Raw genomic sequence first — 18,974 nt, 5'->3', positions numbered from 1 at the left:
GACGTACTGGGATATTTATTAATTGTACAGCGCCCTTGAGGTGATTTTCACAAAAATGGCGCTATATAAATTATCCAACTATATATATATATACTAGACGAGAATGATTACGGTTGTTTGATATCCCAAAACCTAGTTATGATACATTTTGAAGCAAATGTAGCGTTGCTTCCCCATCCCATAATTTTATAGCCCAAAAACCATGTTGTAAATAGTGTCGAAGTTTAGATATTTACAAAATAATTCTAAGTATTTTTAAGTGTTTAAATGCGTGTTAACATTGTAAAAGAGCAATCATATATATATTTTTTTAATATACGTAAATAAGTTATTGATGTTTTCGGGAGAAAGAAAAAAGGTGAAAAATATTACAATATAATTTGTATTTTTCTCGTTTCGATTTTTACAATAAATCAAATTTTGAAACACATGTGCTTTAATTTTTTAACGTACAAGAAAGATTGACTGATTGAGAGGTAAAGAAAAGCATTTTGAGAAGGCTATGTAAGAGTCTAGGACTTTACAGGGCTTGTGACCTGTCTGTCAATAGCTGGTTTAAGTGACCACATTACACACTAACATTAACCATTCCACAGGCGAATGTGTGGCAAAACGATGTATGACTACTACAGCCATCACGCTATTTCGCCTTAGGAGTTGGCAGAGAGAATGGACCGCCACACGCGTCTATCCCGGTGTATATTCCTAGCTTCTTCCGTACTCATACATCTTGCCATCTATGCCCCTCGGTTCTGTCCGCTTTTGGCATGACCGGACTTAAGATTTTGGTTAATCTGATCATGCCGTGTCTTTCTCGGTCGCCCTCATCTATATACTTGTTTTACCATTCTTTCGTCGTCCATTCGTTCTACGTGACCGAACCATCTCAGAGACCCTTTCTTAATCTTATCAATTATAACAGGGATGGAGAACACCTTGAATAAGGGATTATGGAAGTCTAGGCATTTACAGGGCTTGTGACCTGTCATTGGCTGGTTTAAGTGGCCACTTTGTGTAAATGCCTAGACTTCCATAATCCCTTATTTAAGGTATTCTCCATCCCTGTTGTAATTTGTTAATCTTAATGACTCCCGAGGGTGTGAAACCCAGTCTTTTGTCTACAAACATTTGGACAAACTCAAATATTGTTGTCAATTATACTTGACTCAGATGTAACCCTGTCATACATTGATTTCCCACATTCGTCGAAGAGATCGCATTTCAACCATGTTCACTCGGAAGGGTTGAGGAAATGTGGGTGTTCAAACATGGGCAGAATGGTGAATGTTACAGTGTGTAGTGGCCACTTAAACCAGCTAATGACAGGTCATAAGTTTCAATAAGTTTAAACTATAATTTAATTCAAAGATGATAATATTTCAAATCTAACTGCTGAAAACATGAAAAAACCATTGGGTATCGCTAACGACTCGGGCGGAACCTGCAACGCGCCAACTTCCCGAGAGCTACTGAGTAGCTATATAGTACTGGACTACGTGACTGACTGAGAGTATACTTTAGATGATATTTGTAATTTATCCCCGATTTCCGATTAAATTATTTTTTGTGCCTAATAAGTACTTATTATTAAATAACAAATTATTTCAGTCGACACGTAAATGTGTAATGGAGGAATACTGAAAATCTAAACCCAATGTTTATTATAATTTTAAACAGGATTTAGTTTAGTGTACTGGCTACACATCACCGGGGAGGGAGGGTTAATTACATTACAAATTTGAACACGTTTTAAAACTACCGAAATGCAAAAAGTTTACACTCTGCGGAACTGATTCTGTTGAGCGCCTGGCTAATCTTGACGAAAACAATGGCTCATTAAAACAATGCTACCCATTTATTACAAAACAAAAAAAAAGTATATTGTTAAGTGTCCTCGGCACGGGTAACCCCAGTGAGGTCACATTATTTTATTTTTAATCTTTGTTTATAATGGAAAAAAAATCATACAAAATAATAAAATATTCAACAGAATTGATGCAGATCTGTTAGCAAGCAGCAAGGAGGATTTGCAACAAATAGTCTCTAGAATGTATGATGTATGGCTGGAGAGCGAATTGGCGATGAACGAAAGTAAGTCAAAAGTGATGGTATTTGAAAGGGGAAGTGAGGTTACTGACTGCAAAAATTAGTCCACGTTCCTGACTTCATTAACATTTCAAATAGTTCTCATTTATATCAAATGTAACATAAATATGTTGTGAATAAAATGAATAAATAATGAATAAGTATTTTCAGTTTTATAAAATTAATATTGGCGAATTATAGACAAATAAATTGGAATAACCCTTCAATAATAAATACACACAGGTACATATTTAAAAGTATTTAAAATGCAAATTAATATCCATTTGGCAATTCTCGACGGTACGGCCCATTGTTTTGCTGGGAACTGTGGCTAACTTAACACCCAATAGTCAGAATGGTTTTCCTACATTTTGGCTCCTCTATAGCTCGGCGCATTATTACTCTGAGCATAATACCTTTTTTGACTCGCGTCTTTAATTATTTACAAACACAGTCATGTTGGACTGCAATATTAATGCTTTGGATATTAATTCCGAAATTCCAGACAGCGGGAAGACGGGGTGAGGGGTCGGTAAGAAAAGAATGCTGTAGTTTGAGGTGTTTATTGTATCGATTAAGCGGTTTATTCGTTCTCTTGCGTGCGCAGGCGGGCGGCGCCGTTGGTCACGCGGATGGAGAGCTGCTGCGCCCGCGTGACGATCAGCTTCCTCTTCTTGGAGGACACGCCGTGCGCGATCTCCGCGCAGTAGCGCCGGTTCTGCATCATCAGGATCTCCAGCTCCTTGACGTTGTGGACCAGGACCTGCGGCAGACAGATCTCGTGTTATTTTACTGGACTGGTGTCAGCGCCGCCTTCAGAGGATATAATTATAATTAATATGTTTATTTTAGTTTTAAAGCTTATTTTATATATTAATATTGATTTATATGTCAAGCATTGTATTTAAAAAATTCATTAACATCCCAGATATGACTGATTTCTCATGTGTCAATATAAATCACTCCTTAGACGTTACTACAAAGTTATGTCATCACTTTTGCCAACTGTAATTCTAATCAAGCTAAATTTCAAGGACTATAAGGCAGCGATTTGTCGAAGTAAAAAAACATTCAGACTGTCGTGTAGAATTGATTATTCACTCTTTTCACAAAAGTGGTATTATCTCAGTTTAACGTTTCTATGGCGGACTGCTTTCTGCATGACTAAGCTAAATTCTAGGTGATAATTAATTATTTAAATACATATTATTATTAGGCAGATAATCTGCTCGCTTCCTCATACCAAAGTTCTCCTCAGTTCAAATTACACTAGGAAGGATCCATTGGAAAAGATTTAAGTATAATCATTGGAAGCCAAGTTGTTTGCACCGTTTTCCGACAGTGATCATCGTCAGGTGTAATCATATCGTACATTCGACAAAATAGTCGCAACAAAAAAAAACCCTGATTTCGAGTCAAGTGGCGGGCAATGCAATATTGTCTTGTCCCAGCATCCGATTTATTGTCCACAAGGAAGGGACAATGTTCCGAGAGATTGTAAATGAGTAAAGAGCCGTTTACACGTGGACAATACAATAGATCAACAATATTTTGATTTTGTCAAAATTTTTGTTGACAAGGACTCGGTGGGGAGCTGTTAATATTAACATATTACAACAGAGATGAAGAACATTTTAGAGAAGGTAATATACAAGTCTAGGCATCTACAGGGCTTATGACCTGCCGTTGGCTGGTTTAAGTGGCCACTTAACACTGTGTAACATTCACTCTTCTGCTCATATTTGAACATACGTATTCCTTCAATTCTTTCGTCTGTTGATGTTTGTGAAGTTACAGAGCTGAAACCTTTATTTATGCGGGTGAGATTCATCCAATTGAATTATTTCACCTACATACTAGACTAGGCAACGCCTGAAAATATTATTTTTTCAATTTCTACACTTCTTCATGGACCATAAAAAAAGGTTTCAGCTCTTTAACTTCACAAACATCAACAGATGAAAGAATTGAAGGAATACAGATGTTCAAATATGGGCAGAATGGTGAATGTTACACAGCGTGTAAAGTGGCCACTTAAACCAGCCATTGACAGGTCATAAGCCCTGTAGATGCCTAGACTTCTATATTACCTTCTCTCAAATGTTCTTCATCGCTGTTGTAATATGTTAATATAAACAGCTCCCCGGGGAGTTGAATCCAGTCCTTGTCTACGAAAATTTGGACAAACTCAAAATATCGTTGATAAATGCCATCATTTCTGAAATGATATTGACAGCCAGTGACTGGTCATAAGCTCAATTAGACACAATCGGAATGTTGGCAAATTGATTCACCTTTCGGAAGCCGTTGGGGAGCATATGTTTTGTCTTCTTGTTGGAGCCATAACCGATATTGGGCATCAGGAATTGTCCTTGAAACGCCATCCTCACTCTGTTATCAATACCTGGAAACATACAATTATTACTTTTGCATCCGAGTGAAGAATAAACATTAAATGTGACAAAAAATAAATAAGAATTTCAAGTGAGAAAAGAATAATTGTTGACATTTGCGTTTTCCATGGAGGTAATAAATAAAAATAAATAAAAATATCGAATGTACACTCCGAGCCATCCACGCACATACGCAAACGTATACGTACATTACATGCGGCGCATATACATGGCACATTCGGAAACTATCCCAAATAATGGACCCCATGAAGAAATTTTCTGTACAAATGCAACGTGCAGTTGGAAATGCCTACATCGATACTGAGTCCGTTATAATTTCTACAGGCACGTCTGATAAATGAATTCGAGGTATAATTGTTTTTACAAGTTGGTACAATGTAATTCGAGGTATAATGTAACTATGACTGAATGTAAGATTGTAGTAAATGGAGATAGTTTGAAACAGGTCGAAGAATTTGTATATCTGGGTAGTATGTTACTATACTAGAGATGGAAATATGGACGAGGATATTGAAAGGAGGGTTAGTGCCGGTAACAGAGTTAATGGTGCCTTAAAGTCTGTCGTAGCAAATAAGTGTCTATCGCAAGAGGCTAAATTAGCCGTTCATAATGGAGTTATGTATGGAAGCGAAGTATGGAGTTGGAAAAAAAGGGACGAAAGTAGACTGAATGCTGTTGAAATGCGATCCCTCGGGCGAATGTGCGGAAAAACAATGTATGATAGGTGCCCTAATGTCGAAATTAGAGCAGAGTGCAAGGCTGAGTTAAGCATTATCGACAAAATTAAGAAAGGTCTTTTGCGATGGTTCGGTCATGTGGAGCGAATGAATGATGAAAGAACGGCTAAAAAGATTCATGATGCGAATGTGTCCGGTTGTAGAAGTCGAGGAAGGCCGAGAAAGACACGGCATGATCGAGTACAACAAATTCTTGAAAGTGGTCATGTGAAAAGTCGGAATAATCGACGTGCGTGCACGAGAAGATGTATGAATGTGAAGGAAGCAAAGGAAGTGTGCCAGGACAGAGTGGTGTGGCGTTCTATCCTCTCTGCCTACCCCTCTGGGAAATGGCGTGACGGTTAGTTAGTAGTTAGTTACAAGTTGGTACATAATCTAATATGGCGAAGAGGACAACGGGAACCAATATTTTGTAAAAGATACGGCGAATCGACTATATTATTGAGAATTTCGAAAAGAAAAATTAATTCACATGTAAGGCGCCTTTGAGGTATTATAGTACGAAAATGGCGCTGTATAAGTTATCCATAATTATTATTATAAATTATATCTACTTCAAATGTTAATGAAGGAACGCGGACTACATTTTCAGGGCCATAATAGTGTGTTTAAGACAATTATTTACCAAGAAACAAGATATTATCTACTTTTTTTTCATGAACAACAAATTGATTATTTTGTATTAGATCGATTTACATTGATCAATTTGTCCATCTCTAACATTTTTGCAAATTAAAAAACACAACCTTGTAAAAACATCCTTAATAACTAACTAACTAACCATCACGCCATTTCCCCAGAGGGGTAGGCAGAGAGGATAGAACGCCACACCACTCTGTCCTGGCACACTTCCCTTGCTTCCTTCACATTCATACATCTTCTCATGCACGCACGTCGATTATTCCTACTTTTCACATGACCACTTTCAAGAATTTGTTGTACTCGATCATGCCATGTCGTTCTCGGCCTTCCTCGACTTCTACAACCGGACACATTCGCATCATAAATCTTTTTAGCCGTTCTTTCATCATTCATTCGCTCCACATGACCGAACCATTGCAAAAGACCTTTCTTAATTTTGTCGATAATGCTTAACTCAGCCTTGCATTCTGCTCTAATTTCGACATTAGGGCACCTATCGTACATTGTTTTTCCGCACATTCGCCCGAGGGATCGCATTTCAACAGCATTCAGTCTACTTTCGTCCCTTTTTTTCCAACTCCATACTTCGCTTCCATACATAACTCCATTATGAACGGCTAATTTAGCCTCTTGCGATAGACACTTATTTGCTACGACAGACTTTAAGGCACCATTAACTCTGTTACCGGCACTAACCCTCCTTTCAATATCCTCGTCCATATTTCCATCTCTAGTATAGTAACATACTACCCAGATATACAAATTCCTCGACCTGTTTCAAACTATCTCCATTTACTACAATCTTACATTCAGTCATAGTTACATTTCTTTCAAAGACCACGACGTTCGACTTTTGCACATTCATTAGCAAATCACTCTCCTTGCACACTTCGTAAACCTTTGTAACCGAGGATTGCAGTTCCTCTTCGCTGTCAGCTAGGAGGACTGCGTCATCGGCGTACAGAAGGCAATGCGGCGTGCCTTCTGTATGCCTTCTGAACATCCTTAATAATTGAGTTTATTTCATTTTTTTTAGTTTTAAAGCTGATTTTATATAATTATGTCGATTTAGATGTCAAGCATTGTATTAAAAAAATGAATTAACATGCCAGATACGAATGATTTTTTGTGTGTCAATATAAATTAATCCTTAGACGTTACTACAAAGTTATGCCGTCACTTTTGCTGACAACTGTCATTCTAATCAAGCTATATTTTAAGGACTATAGTTAATTTACTATAGAGTTATACAATATTTAAATATACCATTTATTATTTTGGAACGTTTCTATGGAGAAAATACGTGAATGCGTGTTGAAGAAAAGTCAGATGGCGTTTTACCCCGAGCCTTCTAAAATTACGACACTTAAGTCATGCCTAATGCGAATTTAGTCATTTTTTAATCGCCAGCCGTGTTTTGATGTGAGCTTGACATTTAATTGGAAACCAAAATAAATTACAAAGATTACAAAATACATTGTTTAAAAAAAATAAATTAACATGCCGAATACGACTGATTTTTCTTGTTATTATTAGTATTATGGATAACTTATACAGCGCCATTTTTGTTATATAATACCTCTAGGGCGCTTTACATAGTGATTCTTTTGATAAGTAAATTTAATTGAAGCTGTTATATTTGTGCTTTAATAAAAACAATTTATTTTGTTGTCACGTGCTACGGATGTATTCAAATGATTTAAAGAACAAGTGGGTTTTAAGTTTTTTCCGAAACATCACTTCACTCTCACAGTTTCGCACCTCTGCTGGGAGAGCATTCCATTGCAAACGCGCGTTGACTAAATTTAGTGCGCTGTTTGCGTAGAGGTATAATAACTTTTCCTCTCGCAGTAGACGTAGCTGATCTAAGAGTGAGACGCCTGTCAGCTAGTTCATCTGGAATGCAGAGTTCCCTTAGATATTCCGGAGCAGAGTTGCGCAGTGACTTATACATAAGCCGACAGAGTTTGTATTCCACCCTCTGTGGAAAACGTGGCCAGTGCAATTCCCGAAGTGGAGTGATGACTAAACTTAGAGATTCCGAAAATAAGTTTCGCTGCGGCATTTAATACAGACTAGGCGAGTCATTTTGTTCATTGGTAGACATTGGTCAGTATAAATCACTCCTTAGACGTTACTACAAAGTTATGTCGTCACTTTTGCTGACAACTGTCATTCTAATCAAGCTATATTTTAAGGACTATAGTTAATTTATTATGGAGTTATACAGTATTTAAAAATACCATTTATTCAAAAATATATTAAAAGCCTATTAAAAACATAATGGAGAAATAAGTGCATTTTAAAGTCGAATTTAATAATCGTCAGTTTTAAAAACGAACGCTTAGATGCACAAATAGTGTGGCTAGATTCTGACCTATTAAATTTAAATTTAGTTTTTTTTTTTTTAATAGTAATAAATATTTGCGTTTTTTATGATTTACCCAAATATTTAATTTTGAGGGCCATTTTCAACGAGTTGAAAATAACTCGCTATTAGAAAATGGGAATCGAGTTGGGGTAGAGTGGGATTCGAACCACAGACCTTTGGTTCGTGAGTCCGAGACACTAGCCACAGGACCACAACCCGATCTAAACCTTTTAGGACTAAAAATTCGACTGTAGTGTTGTAAGATAGATATAAACATGTTATTAAATGGCCGGCCCTATTTTTATGTATGCATTTAATTATATCATTTAACATAAATCTGTTTTTTTTAAAGGATATTTTGATTTTAACGTTCGCTACCTCATACCAAAGTTATCCTCAGTTCAAATTACACTAGGAAGGATCCATTGGAATATATTAATGTATAATCATCGGGAGCGAACAGAAAAATTCAAAGGCTAACCTCAAATTACCGGATTGACGTAGTGTCAAAAACGCGTGTTTATCAACGGAAAAAACGAAAACCATCACTTTAAATCATGGGTTGACGACAGAAGAAAAGAATCTCGTTAATGTAATTGTTGAATTGTGAATTTGAGTCGCGATTAAACGTCAGTCGCGCGTAGAAAAATCGTCAACAACGTGTTAGGTCCGAAAATGTCAAATTCCTACCTTTCGGTTTACGCCAGTTCCTCTTGAGTTTGTCATACCGATCCGACTGGTGGCGAATGAACTTTTTCGTCCTCTTCTTGACGATCTTCGGCCTGTACACGGGGCGGATGGCCATGGTCGGGCCGCGCTCTTGATTTGTTTGTGGAGAAACGGACCACGCGGCGAGGGGACCGCTGGAAAAGGAAGGCGGAGGTTTGACACAACATGGCGCCGGAAACGGCGGCGGCCGCGTGAGCTTGTTCGCGGCCTGTGAATGTGTGTTCGATAATGATACATATTTAGAGCGTAGCCCTACCCAGAAAACGTCAAAAGAGGGTTCATTGATTTTGAGTAACAACAACAACAGCAAACCATCACGCAGTTTTCCCGTTAGGGTAGCCAGAGAGGATAGAACGCCACATCACTCTATCTTTCCATACAGATCTCGCTTTCTCTACATTAATTAATTTATTAATTTATAATTGAACATTATCCATGTATACAATTTATAACTAACTAACTAACTAACTAACTAACCATCACGCCATTTCCCCGGAGGGGTAGGCAGAGAGGATAGAACGCCACAACACTCTGTCCTGGCACACTTTCTTTGCTTCCTTCACACTCATACATCTTCTCATGCACGCACGTCGATTATTCCGACTTATACAATTTATAGGGTTTAAATATTACACCAAAAGAATACTTTAAAACATTGAAAAAAAAAGGAGCATTGACAAACATAAGGGACATTGAGATAAGATCTGGACTATTTATTTAGTGCTCGTTTAAATCGTTGGAAACTTAAACCAAAAAAGTCCAGATCTTGTTTTTGGTTAACAATATGACAAAGATGGGTCTTTATTTTATTTATTTATTATGGATAACTTATACAGCGCCATTTTCGTAATAAAATACCTCAAGGGCGCTCTAGATGGTGATTCTATTGTTAAGTTAATTTAATTGAAGCTTTTAAATTTGTAATTTAATTAAAATTTTTTATATTGTTGTCACGTGCTACGGATTTATTGATTTAGAGAACAAGTGGGTTTTAAGTTTTTTCCGAAACATCACTTCACTTTCACAGCCTCGCGCCTCTGCTGGGAGAGCATTCCATGCCATAGGGCCTGCGACCGCAAATGCGCGTTCACTAAATTTAGTGCGCTGTTTGCGTAGAGGTATAATAACTTTTCCTCTCGCCGTAGACGTAGCTGATCTAAGCGTGAGACGCCTGTCAGCTAGTTCATCTGGTATGCACAGTTCCCTTAGATATTCCGGAGCAGAGTTGCGGAGTGACTTATACATAAGCCAACAGAGTTTGTATTCGACCCTCTGTGGAAAACGTAGCCAGTGCAGTTCCCGAAGTAGTGGAGTGATATGACTGAACTTAGAGATTCCGAAAATAAGTCTCGCTGCCGCATTCAATACAGATTGTAGGCGAGTCATTTTGTTCATTGGTAGACCTGCGTAGATACCATTACAATAATCGACTCTAGACACTACAAACGCATTTATTAATTGACGGGCGGCATCAACCTTTAATTTGTCTCAGCTGGTAGAAGCATGAACTTATCGTTCTACTAATTTGAGCGTCAAGATATAGGTCAGAATTGAGTAAAACTCCCAGTAGTTTAACGGTGGGTAAAGCGGTACTCCCTACATTAGGTAGAGCCATATCCTGGATTAAATTATGTCGTCTGTTTGTAGACTAGAAATATTTAATATTGACTCTATTTCAGCATAAAAATAAGAATACTAAATTCATACGTCTTCTCATGCATGAGCGCCGATTATTCCGACTTTCAACATGTCCATCTTTGAGTATTTGTTGGATTTGGTCATGCCAAGTCTTTCTCGGTCTTCCTTTATTTCTGCCTCCGTCAACGTTCGCATGGTAAATATTTTAACATATTACAACAGAGATGAAAAACAGTTAAGAGAAGGTAATAAAGAAGTCTAGGCATCTACAGGGCTTATGACCTGTCAATGGCTGGTTTAAGTGGCCACTTTACACACTGTGTAACATTCACCATTCTGCCCATATCTGAACATCAATATTCCTTCAATTCTTTCATCTGTTGATGTTTGTGAAGTTAAAGAGCTGAAACCTTTATTTATGCGGGTGAGATTCATCTTATTGAATTATTTCACCTACATACTAGGCAACGCCTAAAAATGTTATTTCTTCATCTCTGTTGTAATATATTAATATTAACAGCTCCCCAGGGAGTTGAATCCAGTCCTTGTCTACAATAATTTGGACAAACTCAAAATATTGTTGATAAATCCACCTGGTCCATGAAGAAGTATAGAAATTGAAAAAATAATATTGTCAGGCGTTACCTAGTCTAGTACGCAGGCGAAATAATTCAATTGGACGAATCTCACCCGCATAAATAAAGGTTTCAGCTCTTTAACTTCGCAAACATCAACAGATGAAAGAATTAAAGGAATATAGATGTTCGAATATGGGCAGAATGGTGAATGTTACACAGTGTGTAAAATGGCCACTTAAACCAGCCATTGACAGGGCATAAGCCCTGTAGATGCCTAGACTTCTATATTACCTTCTCTTAAATGTTCTTCATCTCTGTTGTAATATGTTAATATAAACAGCTCCCCAGGGAGTTGAATCTAGTCCCTGTCTACAAAAATTTGGACAAACTCAAAATATTGTTAGTAAATATTTTTAGCCGTTCTTTCGCTGTCCATTCGCTCTACACGTCCAACCAGCGCAGAGCTCCTTTCTTGATTTTGTTGATAATGCTGGTCTCAGCCTCAAATAACGTACGGATCAAAACATTTGTGCATCTATCGTACATAGTTTTACCACACATTCGCCTGAGAGATCGCATTTTGACAGCATTCAGCCTACTTTCATCCCTGTTTTTCCGAGTCCATACTTCGCTCCCATACATCAGGGTCGGAACCAGGACTCCATTGAGAACTGCTAATTTTGCCGCTTGCGACAAACATTTATTTAACAATATTTTGAGTTGGCCAAATTTTTGTAGACAAGGACTGAATTCAACTGCCTGGGGAGCTGTTTATATTAACATATTACAACAGAGATGACGAACATTTAAGAGAAGGTAATATAGAAGTCTAGGCATCTACAGGGCTTATGACCTGTCATTGGCTGGTTTAAGTGGCCACTGTACGCACTGTGTAACATTCACCATTCTGCCCATGTTTGAACATCCACATTTCCTCAACTCTTCCGAGTGAACATGGTTGAAATGGGATCTCTTCGACAAATGTGGGAAATCAATGTATGACAGGGTTACGAATGATGAAATCAGGCGAGAGCATAAATCTGAGTCAAGTATAATTGATAACAATATTTGAGTTTGTCTAAATGTTTGTAGACAAAAGACTAAGTTTCACACCCTCGGGAGTCATTAAGATTAACAAATTACAACAGGGATGGAGAATACCTTAAATAAGGGATTATGGAAGTCTAGGCATTTACACAAAGTGGCCACTTAAACCAGCCAATGACAGGTCATAAGCCCTGTAAATGCCTAGACTTCCATAATCCCTCATTCAAGGTGTTCTCCATCCCTGTTATAATTGATAAGATTAAGAAAGGGTCTCTGAGATGGTTCGGTCAGGTAGAACGAATGGACGACGAAAGAATGGTAAAACAAGTATATAGATGAGGGCGACCGAGAAAGACGCGGCATGATCAGATTAACCAAAATCTTAAGTCTGGTCATGTCAAAAGCGGACAGAACCGATGGGCATGTATGGCAAGATGTATGAGTGCGGAAGAAGCTAGGAATATATGTTGGGATAGACGTGCATGGCGGTCCATTATCTCTGCCTAACGGGGAAATAGCGTGATGGCTGTAGTAGTAGTAGTCATACATCGTTTTGCCACACATTCGCCTGTGGAATGGTCAATGTTAGTGTGTAATGTGGTCACTTAAACCAGCTATTGACAGACAGGTCAGAAGCCCTGTAAAGTCCTAGACTCTTACATAGCCTTCTCAAAATGCTTTTCTTTACCTCTCAATCAGTCGACCTTTCTTGTCCGTTAAAAAATAAAGCACATGTGTTTCAAAATTTGATTTATTGTAAAAATCGAAACGAGAAAAATACAAATTATATTGTAATATTTTTCACCTTTTTTCTTTCTCCCGAAAACATCAATAACTTATTTACGTATATTAAAAAAATATATATATAATTGCTCTTTTACAATGTTAACACGCATTTAAACATTTAAAAAATACTTAGAATTATTTTGTAAATATCTAAACTTCGACACTATTTACAACATGGTTTTTGGGCTATAAAATTATAGGATGGGGAAGCAACGCTACATTTGCTTCAAAATGTATTATAACTAGGTTTTGGGATATCAAACAACCGTAATCGTTCTCGTCTAGTATCTTGTACAAACATTAGCAAATAGCGACCGACCGAAGATCTCCTTTCGGCCATTGAAACAATTTTCGGCTGGGATGTGTCGAATTACGCTCGGCTGTACTCGAGTTCATATATTCAAACAACTAAAAATACAACCTAAGTGTGATGAATTATAGTCCGTAAAATTTAGCCTGATTAAAATGACAGCTGCCAAACTAATGTGACTAGTGGTGGGGAAGTACTTAGCACTGACCATGTACCGATCAAATCCATTTTATCAGTTTTTTCATGAAAAACATGAAACTCTGTTTCCGAAAATTGAAAAAGTGTGTTTTACAATTATTACTACTAAAATGATATTAACTGACATTTAATACATTTTTGAAAACCACATTCACGAATAAAGTGCACCCCTGTTCGTGAGATGAGTAGAGTTTGACATTTGCAAAAAAATTCTGTATTTAAAAATGCATAATTTTCGTTTTGGAATTCAACCATCAACAAGTACCTAGGTACCCGCTTAAATTCAATATTTGAATATTGACCGTTTTTAATTTTGGAATTTAATCACGAACAAGTACCTTGTACCTACTTACCAATGAAAAGTCTTTTTCCAAGCTGATAGCAGGCAAGCCAACGTCTGTCAGGTCCGCTAGTTAACTATAAAGTAATTACAAAAGATCTTAGAACTGCTAACTATCGTCGACAAATCACAAAATCAGTCTAGTTTTTATGTTAGGCAATGTTTGAACATATTATTTTATTTATTTATTTCACATAAAACATAATATTTTTTCTTTTCTATAAAAACATCTCACTGGGCATAACCCGTGTCAAGGCATTCGTTTACATTATTTTTATTTCGTGTTCTAATACATGTTAAATATAATATAACGAGCTGAACCTGACAATGCTTTGCTATTGCTAGATTTTAGTTCATACTCGTGTATATATATTAAATGAACAAAATCGAATGCTGTCGAAATGCAATCTCTCCGGCGAAGGTGTGGTTAAACTATGTACGATAGATGCGCAAATGTCGAGATCCGTACATTATATAAGGCTGAGATAAGCATTATCAACAAAATCAAGAAAGCAGCTCTGCGTTGTTTTGGACATATAGAATGAATGGACAGCGAAAGAACGGCTAAGAATATTTACAATGCGAATGTTGACGGATGCAGAAATAGAGGAAGACCGAGAAAGACGTGGCGTGACCAAATCCAACAAATACTTGAAGATGGACGTGTCAAAAGTCGGAATAATCGCCGCGCGTGCATGAGAAGATGTATTAATGTAGAGGAAGCGAGATCTGTATGCAAAGATAGTGTTGTGGCGTTCTATCCTCTCTGCCTACCCTTACGTTTTGATGTTGTTATAGTAATTGATCCCGAGTACCTATTTAACTCAGTTCGAAGGTGGCTTTGCTAACTTCTGAATACGGTGCCAGGCATTTGTTACAAGGAAGAGATAGTTCGGGCGTCGGAACCATAAATCAACCCCGATCGAGAAACAATAACTCTACTGCTTCTCGATCTGTAAAGCCAGCGCTTGTCAACCCGTTTAAACGACGACATTGCATTTATTTAACTTCCTGGTGCTTGTACTGTATGCAATGTATACTTAAAATATAACCAGACATGTAATAACACTTATTTTAATGAACTAAGTTTTAACAAACAATAAAAATGCCTAATTTTGGGAGTTTTCAAGTGACTGAACTTATTCATTCAAGTATCGGTTCCAACTAGAACAGACGCTGAAAATCTTCGATCGATCGGTCGCTATTAGCAATGTTATCAGGAAATAATATAATCTAGAACATAATTCTAAATTAAGACACATGTGGATTTTGAATCCAGCAATTTTGACAAATATGGCTTCAACGAATGCGTAAAATCTATGGCTAAATGTGTACATTTTTAAATAGCTTAGAAAGTGTTGACATTTAAAAACATCAGCTGACTCATTTTTCTGGAGTTGAGTTTCTTGCGTCGCTCCAGCAGGATGTAGCCCTCCTCGGAAAACAGGGTGTTGCTCGGGACGCTCGTTCCCAGGACGCAGAACTTCAGTTTGACCAACTGCGACAAGTTCGGATACAGGTGATCGTGGATCCTCCACCAGTCGAGCGGGCTCTTCTCTCGGGGGAGGACGTCCTCGCGCATGTACTGCTCCACCTCGAGGCTCGCCAGCGTGTTCAGGGCGTCCGCGGGCTTCACTATGTTGTTGGTCAGCTTGTCGAACTCTTCCCAGATGGAGCTGTCTTGTCCGCTGGACGTGTTCCTCCTCTCGCTCGTGTCCGCGACGGCGCTCTGCTCCTCCCGCTCCACGATGATGGAGGTCACCAGCGCGATGACGATCTGCTTCGTGTTGGACGCCGCCTCCTCGCTCTCGTAGTAGTGCTTGAACCGCGGGTCCAGGAACATGCACATGGCGAATATGTCGTCCTGCTCCAGATTGGGAATTTTCTCGTTCAGGCCGGCTTGCAGTTTTCTCAGAACTTCGCTGACCGGGTTGTTGTACACTTCCTTGTGCAGGAGTCTCTTCACGGCTATCTTCAGCCCTCGGGACATGGGGATCACTTGACTGGCGGTGACGATCTGGTTCAGGCTCATGGCCTTGCAGACCTCCTCGAAGGGTTTCAGAATATCGCAAATGGCGACGCACGACTCGAGGTCGACTGCGCTCAGCGGGGATAGGTCGGTGTCTTTCAGAGCGTGACTGATGGCTTCCTGCATTTCCAAGAATCGCTTGAGCATGGCATAAGTGGTGATCCATCGCGTCGGGATATCTTGAATGAGATTTAGCGGGTTAGCGACTTCCAGTTCCTGCTGAATGATGAGGAGGGTGTGGGTGGCCGTCGGACTCGTCACGAAGTAGGCGACGATCGTCCTCACCCTTTCCAAGAACTGCCGCACGTGTTCGAGGGACTCCTCTATGATTTCGTTGAGGGTGTGCGCGTAGCACTCAAAGTGCCTCCAGCCGAGCGAGTCGAGAATGGCCTTCTTAACGTTGGGCTCTCCGTCCGTCACGACCATCAGGACCTTCTCCTTCAGGTCCCACTCTCCGGCGACCCTCTGCAGCTCTCTCGCCACCGTCGCGCTGTCGAGGCCGCCCAGCAGGGGCACGCACTCCAGCAGCATCGTCTTGAAGGCGTAGTCCGCGGATATGAAGTGCGCGGTGACCGCCATGAACGTGTCGTCGGCCACGGAGTTCCAGACGTCCGTGGTGAGGCACATGGTTTTGGCGGATTGCATTTTGTTTTGGGCGTTGACCCGGTTGCTCTTGTACAGAGATGGCAGCAGCGAGTCGGAGAAGTAGCTCTGGTTCGGGATCACAAAGGCCGGGAAGCAGGCGTTGAGGAGCCCCCGGAAGCCCTTGTCCGTCACGATGCTGAAGGGCTGGAAGTCGGAGATGAACAGCTGCAGAATGGCGTTCTCGATGAACACCTTCTTCTCGTTGGCCACGTACTTCTTGGGGGTGTAGAGCGTCAGCTTGACCTTGTTCTTGTGCGGCGCCGGCGGCTGGCCGAGCGACTGCGAGATCTTCTCGCTCTGGATGTCCAGCTGCTCCTGGATGGCCGCCAGCTCCTCGGGCGTCATGTCCTTGCGGTCGTCCTCCTCCGCCTCCAGCTTGATGTCCAGCCCGATGCCCAGGCCGGGGTGCATGCGCTGCAGGTGCTTGGCCAGGTTGGAGGTCGTGGTGCGGTGCGAGAGCTGCCGCTGGCAGTGCACGCACGCCGCCATCTGCCCGCCCACGCGCCGGAAGTGCGCCCACACCACGCTGCTGCGGCGCGTGGAGGGCGCGCCGGCGGCGCCGGCGCCGCCGGCGCGCGGGCCGCCGCCCGGCGTCCACTCCTCGTCCGAGCCGCCCGCGTCCGCGTCCGCCTCGCCGTCCGACTCCTCGTCCGAGTCCTCGTCCGGGTCCACGCGGTGCGGGTGCCGCACCTCGAGGTGCTTCTTCAGGTTGGAGATGGTGCTCTTGTACACGATCATGCGCTCGCAGAAGTTGCACCGCGCCTGGAACTGGCCCGGGGAGTCCGTGAAGTACTTCCACAGGTAGCTGCGCTTGCGCGACTGGCGCGGCGCGCCCTTCTTGGTCCTGGGCACCAGCAGGTCCGCGTCCACGGCCTCCTCGTACGCGCGCTTGCGCGAGCCGCCCGCCTCCGCCGCCGCGGCGTCCTCCTCCTCGTCGCCGCCGACCACCATCTCCACCTGGTACTCGCCGAAGGGGTTCACGTCCTGGCTGTCGATCTCCGGCGGGGGCGCCTCCTTGTACAGGACGTCCTTCTTGTACGAGCCCTCGAGGGACACCTCCGGGTGCTTCCTCTTCAGGTGCTCCCGCATGTTGGTGGTGGAGTGCGCGTACTTCAGGCTGTGGCAGCAGATGTTGCACAAGGCCAGCTTATCGTCCTCGGCGACGGTCAGCGTGAAATAGTTCCAGACGATGCTGGTATTCTTGCGTATCGTCACCATTTTAGGGCCTTTTTCACTTAAACTCGGTAAAAAGTCCTCGACAAATAATCGAATCGGGTCGGCCCGAGCCGCTAATGACCCACGACGCCTCAAACGGCCACAAATACGCGAGTCAAATCATAATTTCGGGCCCCGTGGGTCCGACAAAAGTCAAAACAATCACAAGTCACGACAATAATACACCGATTCCCCGCTCGATTATTTACAACACTTTCGGAATAAAAAGCGCATATTATTAATAACGTATTAGCTCTTTCGATCTTTAGAACTGTCGAAGGTTGGTATTCCAATGACGCGAACTGCTCCCGCTACGCCGCACGAACTCGCTACCGCCATACAGACTCGCTACGGTTCTCGCTACCGCCATACATACTCGCTACTTCTCGGAGACTCGCTTCGACTACCGATTTATTCACGTTATTACTAATTTGTATTTCCGCGCAATAAAATCGCGGGACGGAATTGATAACATATCAGAACATTTTCAAAACGGATTAATATGGAATAAGTGACAAAAATGTTAAAAGAATCGAAAAGATTACTTCGACATTTGGGTGTTGCCAATGTAAAAAAAACACATTTTTACTCGAAAGAGAAAAAAATAAGTACCTTTTCATGACATATATACAAAAACCAAAAATGTCACCGATATGGATATTCGCTAATAAGCGGAATGGGGAATGTTGTAGTATCTACATAAAAGTGGCCACTTGAACCCAACCAATGACAGATCATAAGCCCTGTAAACGCTCGAATATCCATAATCTTGAAACAAAAATTCTACCCATCTCTGTAGTGATATAAATAATAAAATAAGTACCTGTCTACTACCACTACAATTACCATCACGCAATTTCTCCGTTGTGGAAGGCAGAGAAGATGAACGTACACACGTCTATCCTGTGCTTTATCCGATTAGTTTTTTTTTTTTTAGAAAAAAAATATTTGGGTTCTTATGATTTACACAAATCTTTAATTTTGAGGGCCATTTTCAACGAGTTGTAAATAACTGACTAATAGAAAATGGGAATCAAGTTGGGGTAGAGCAGGATTCGAACCACGGATCTTTGATCCGTGAGTCCGAGACACTAGCCACAAGACCACAACCCGATTATTAATTTTTATTGTTTACTTTTTAGCATGAAAACTTTACAAATTTACCATTATGCTCAATGTTTATTTTTGTAAATTTATTGATAATTTTAAG

At 40.6% G+C, this 18,974-nt stretch overlaps 2 protein-coding genes across 3 annotated transcripts; both read right to left on the bottom strand.

The window, feature by feature from the left end:
- Positions 1-2,632: 2,632 nt before the first annotated feature.
- RpL32 (Ribosomal protein L32) lies at positions 2,633-9,121 on the bottom strand. Of its 2 annotated transcripts, none has more exons than XM_088241203.1 (3): positions 8,940-9,121; positions 4,380-4,489; positions 2,633-2,848 (listed from the first exon to the last, which is right to left on the bottom strand). In XM_088241203.1, the coding sequence occupies exons 1-3, from the start codon at positions 9,052-9,054 to the stop codon at positions 2,669-2,671; spliced, it is 405 nt and encodes a 134-aa protein (XP_088097329.1). In that variant the 5' UTR covers positions 9,055-9,121; the 3' UTR covers positions 2,633-2,668. The 2 variants fall into 2 exon arrangements, with proteins under 2 accessions (XP_088097329.1, XP_088097330.1); XM_088241204.1 differs by lacking the exon at positions 8,940-9,121 and adding an exon at positions 6,880-7,231 and having other exon boundaries at positions 4,380-5,996.
- Positions 9,122-12,976: 3,855 nt separating this feature from the next.
- LOC148271586 (zinc finger BED domain-containing protein 4-like) lies at positions 12,977-18,222 on the bottom strand. The gene has a single exon (XM_088241201.1). The coding sequence runs from the start codon at positions 17,765-17,767 to the stop codon at positions 15,224-15,226; it is 2,544 nt and encodes an 847-aa protein (XP_088097327.1). The 5' UTR covers positions 17,768-18,222; the 3' UTR covers positions 12,977-15,223.
- Between the last annotated feature and the right edge of the window lie 752 nt (positions 18,223-18,974).

This window comes from Micrasema longulum, unplaced genomic scaffold, assembly GCF_059751315.1.
Source record: "Micrasema longulum isolate JH-2025_06_02 unplaced genomic scaffold, ASM5975131v1 h1tg002779l, whole genome shotgun sequence".
Lineage (NCBI taxonomy): Eukaryota > Metazoa > Arthropoda > Insecta > Trichoptera > Brachycentridae > Micrasema > Micrasema longulum.
This window is presented reverse-complemented; position numbering and strand designations above follow the sequence as displayed.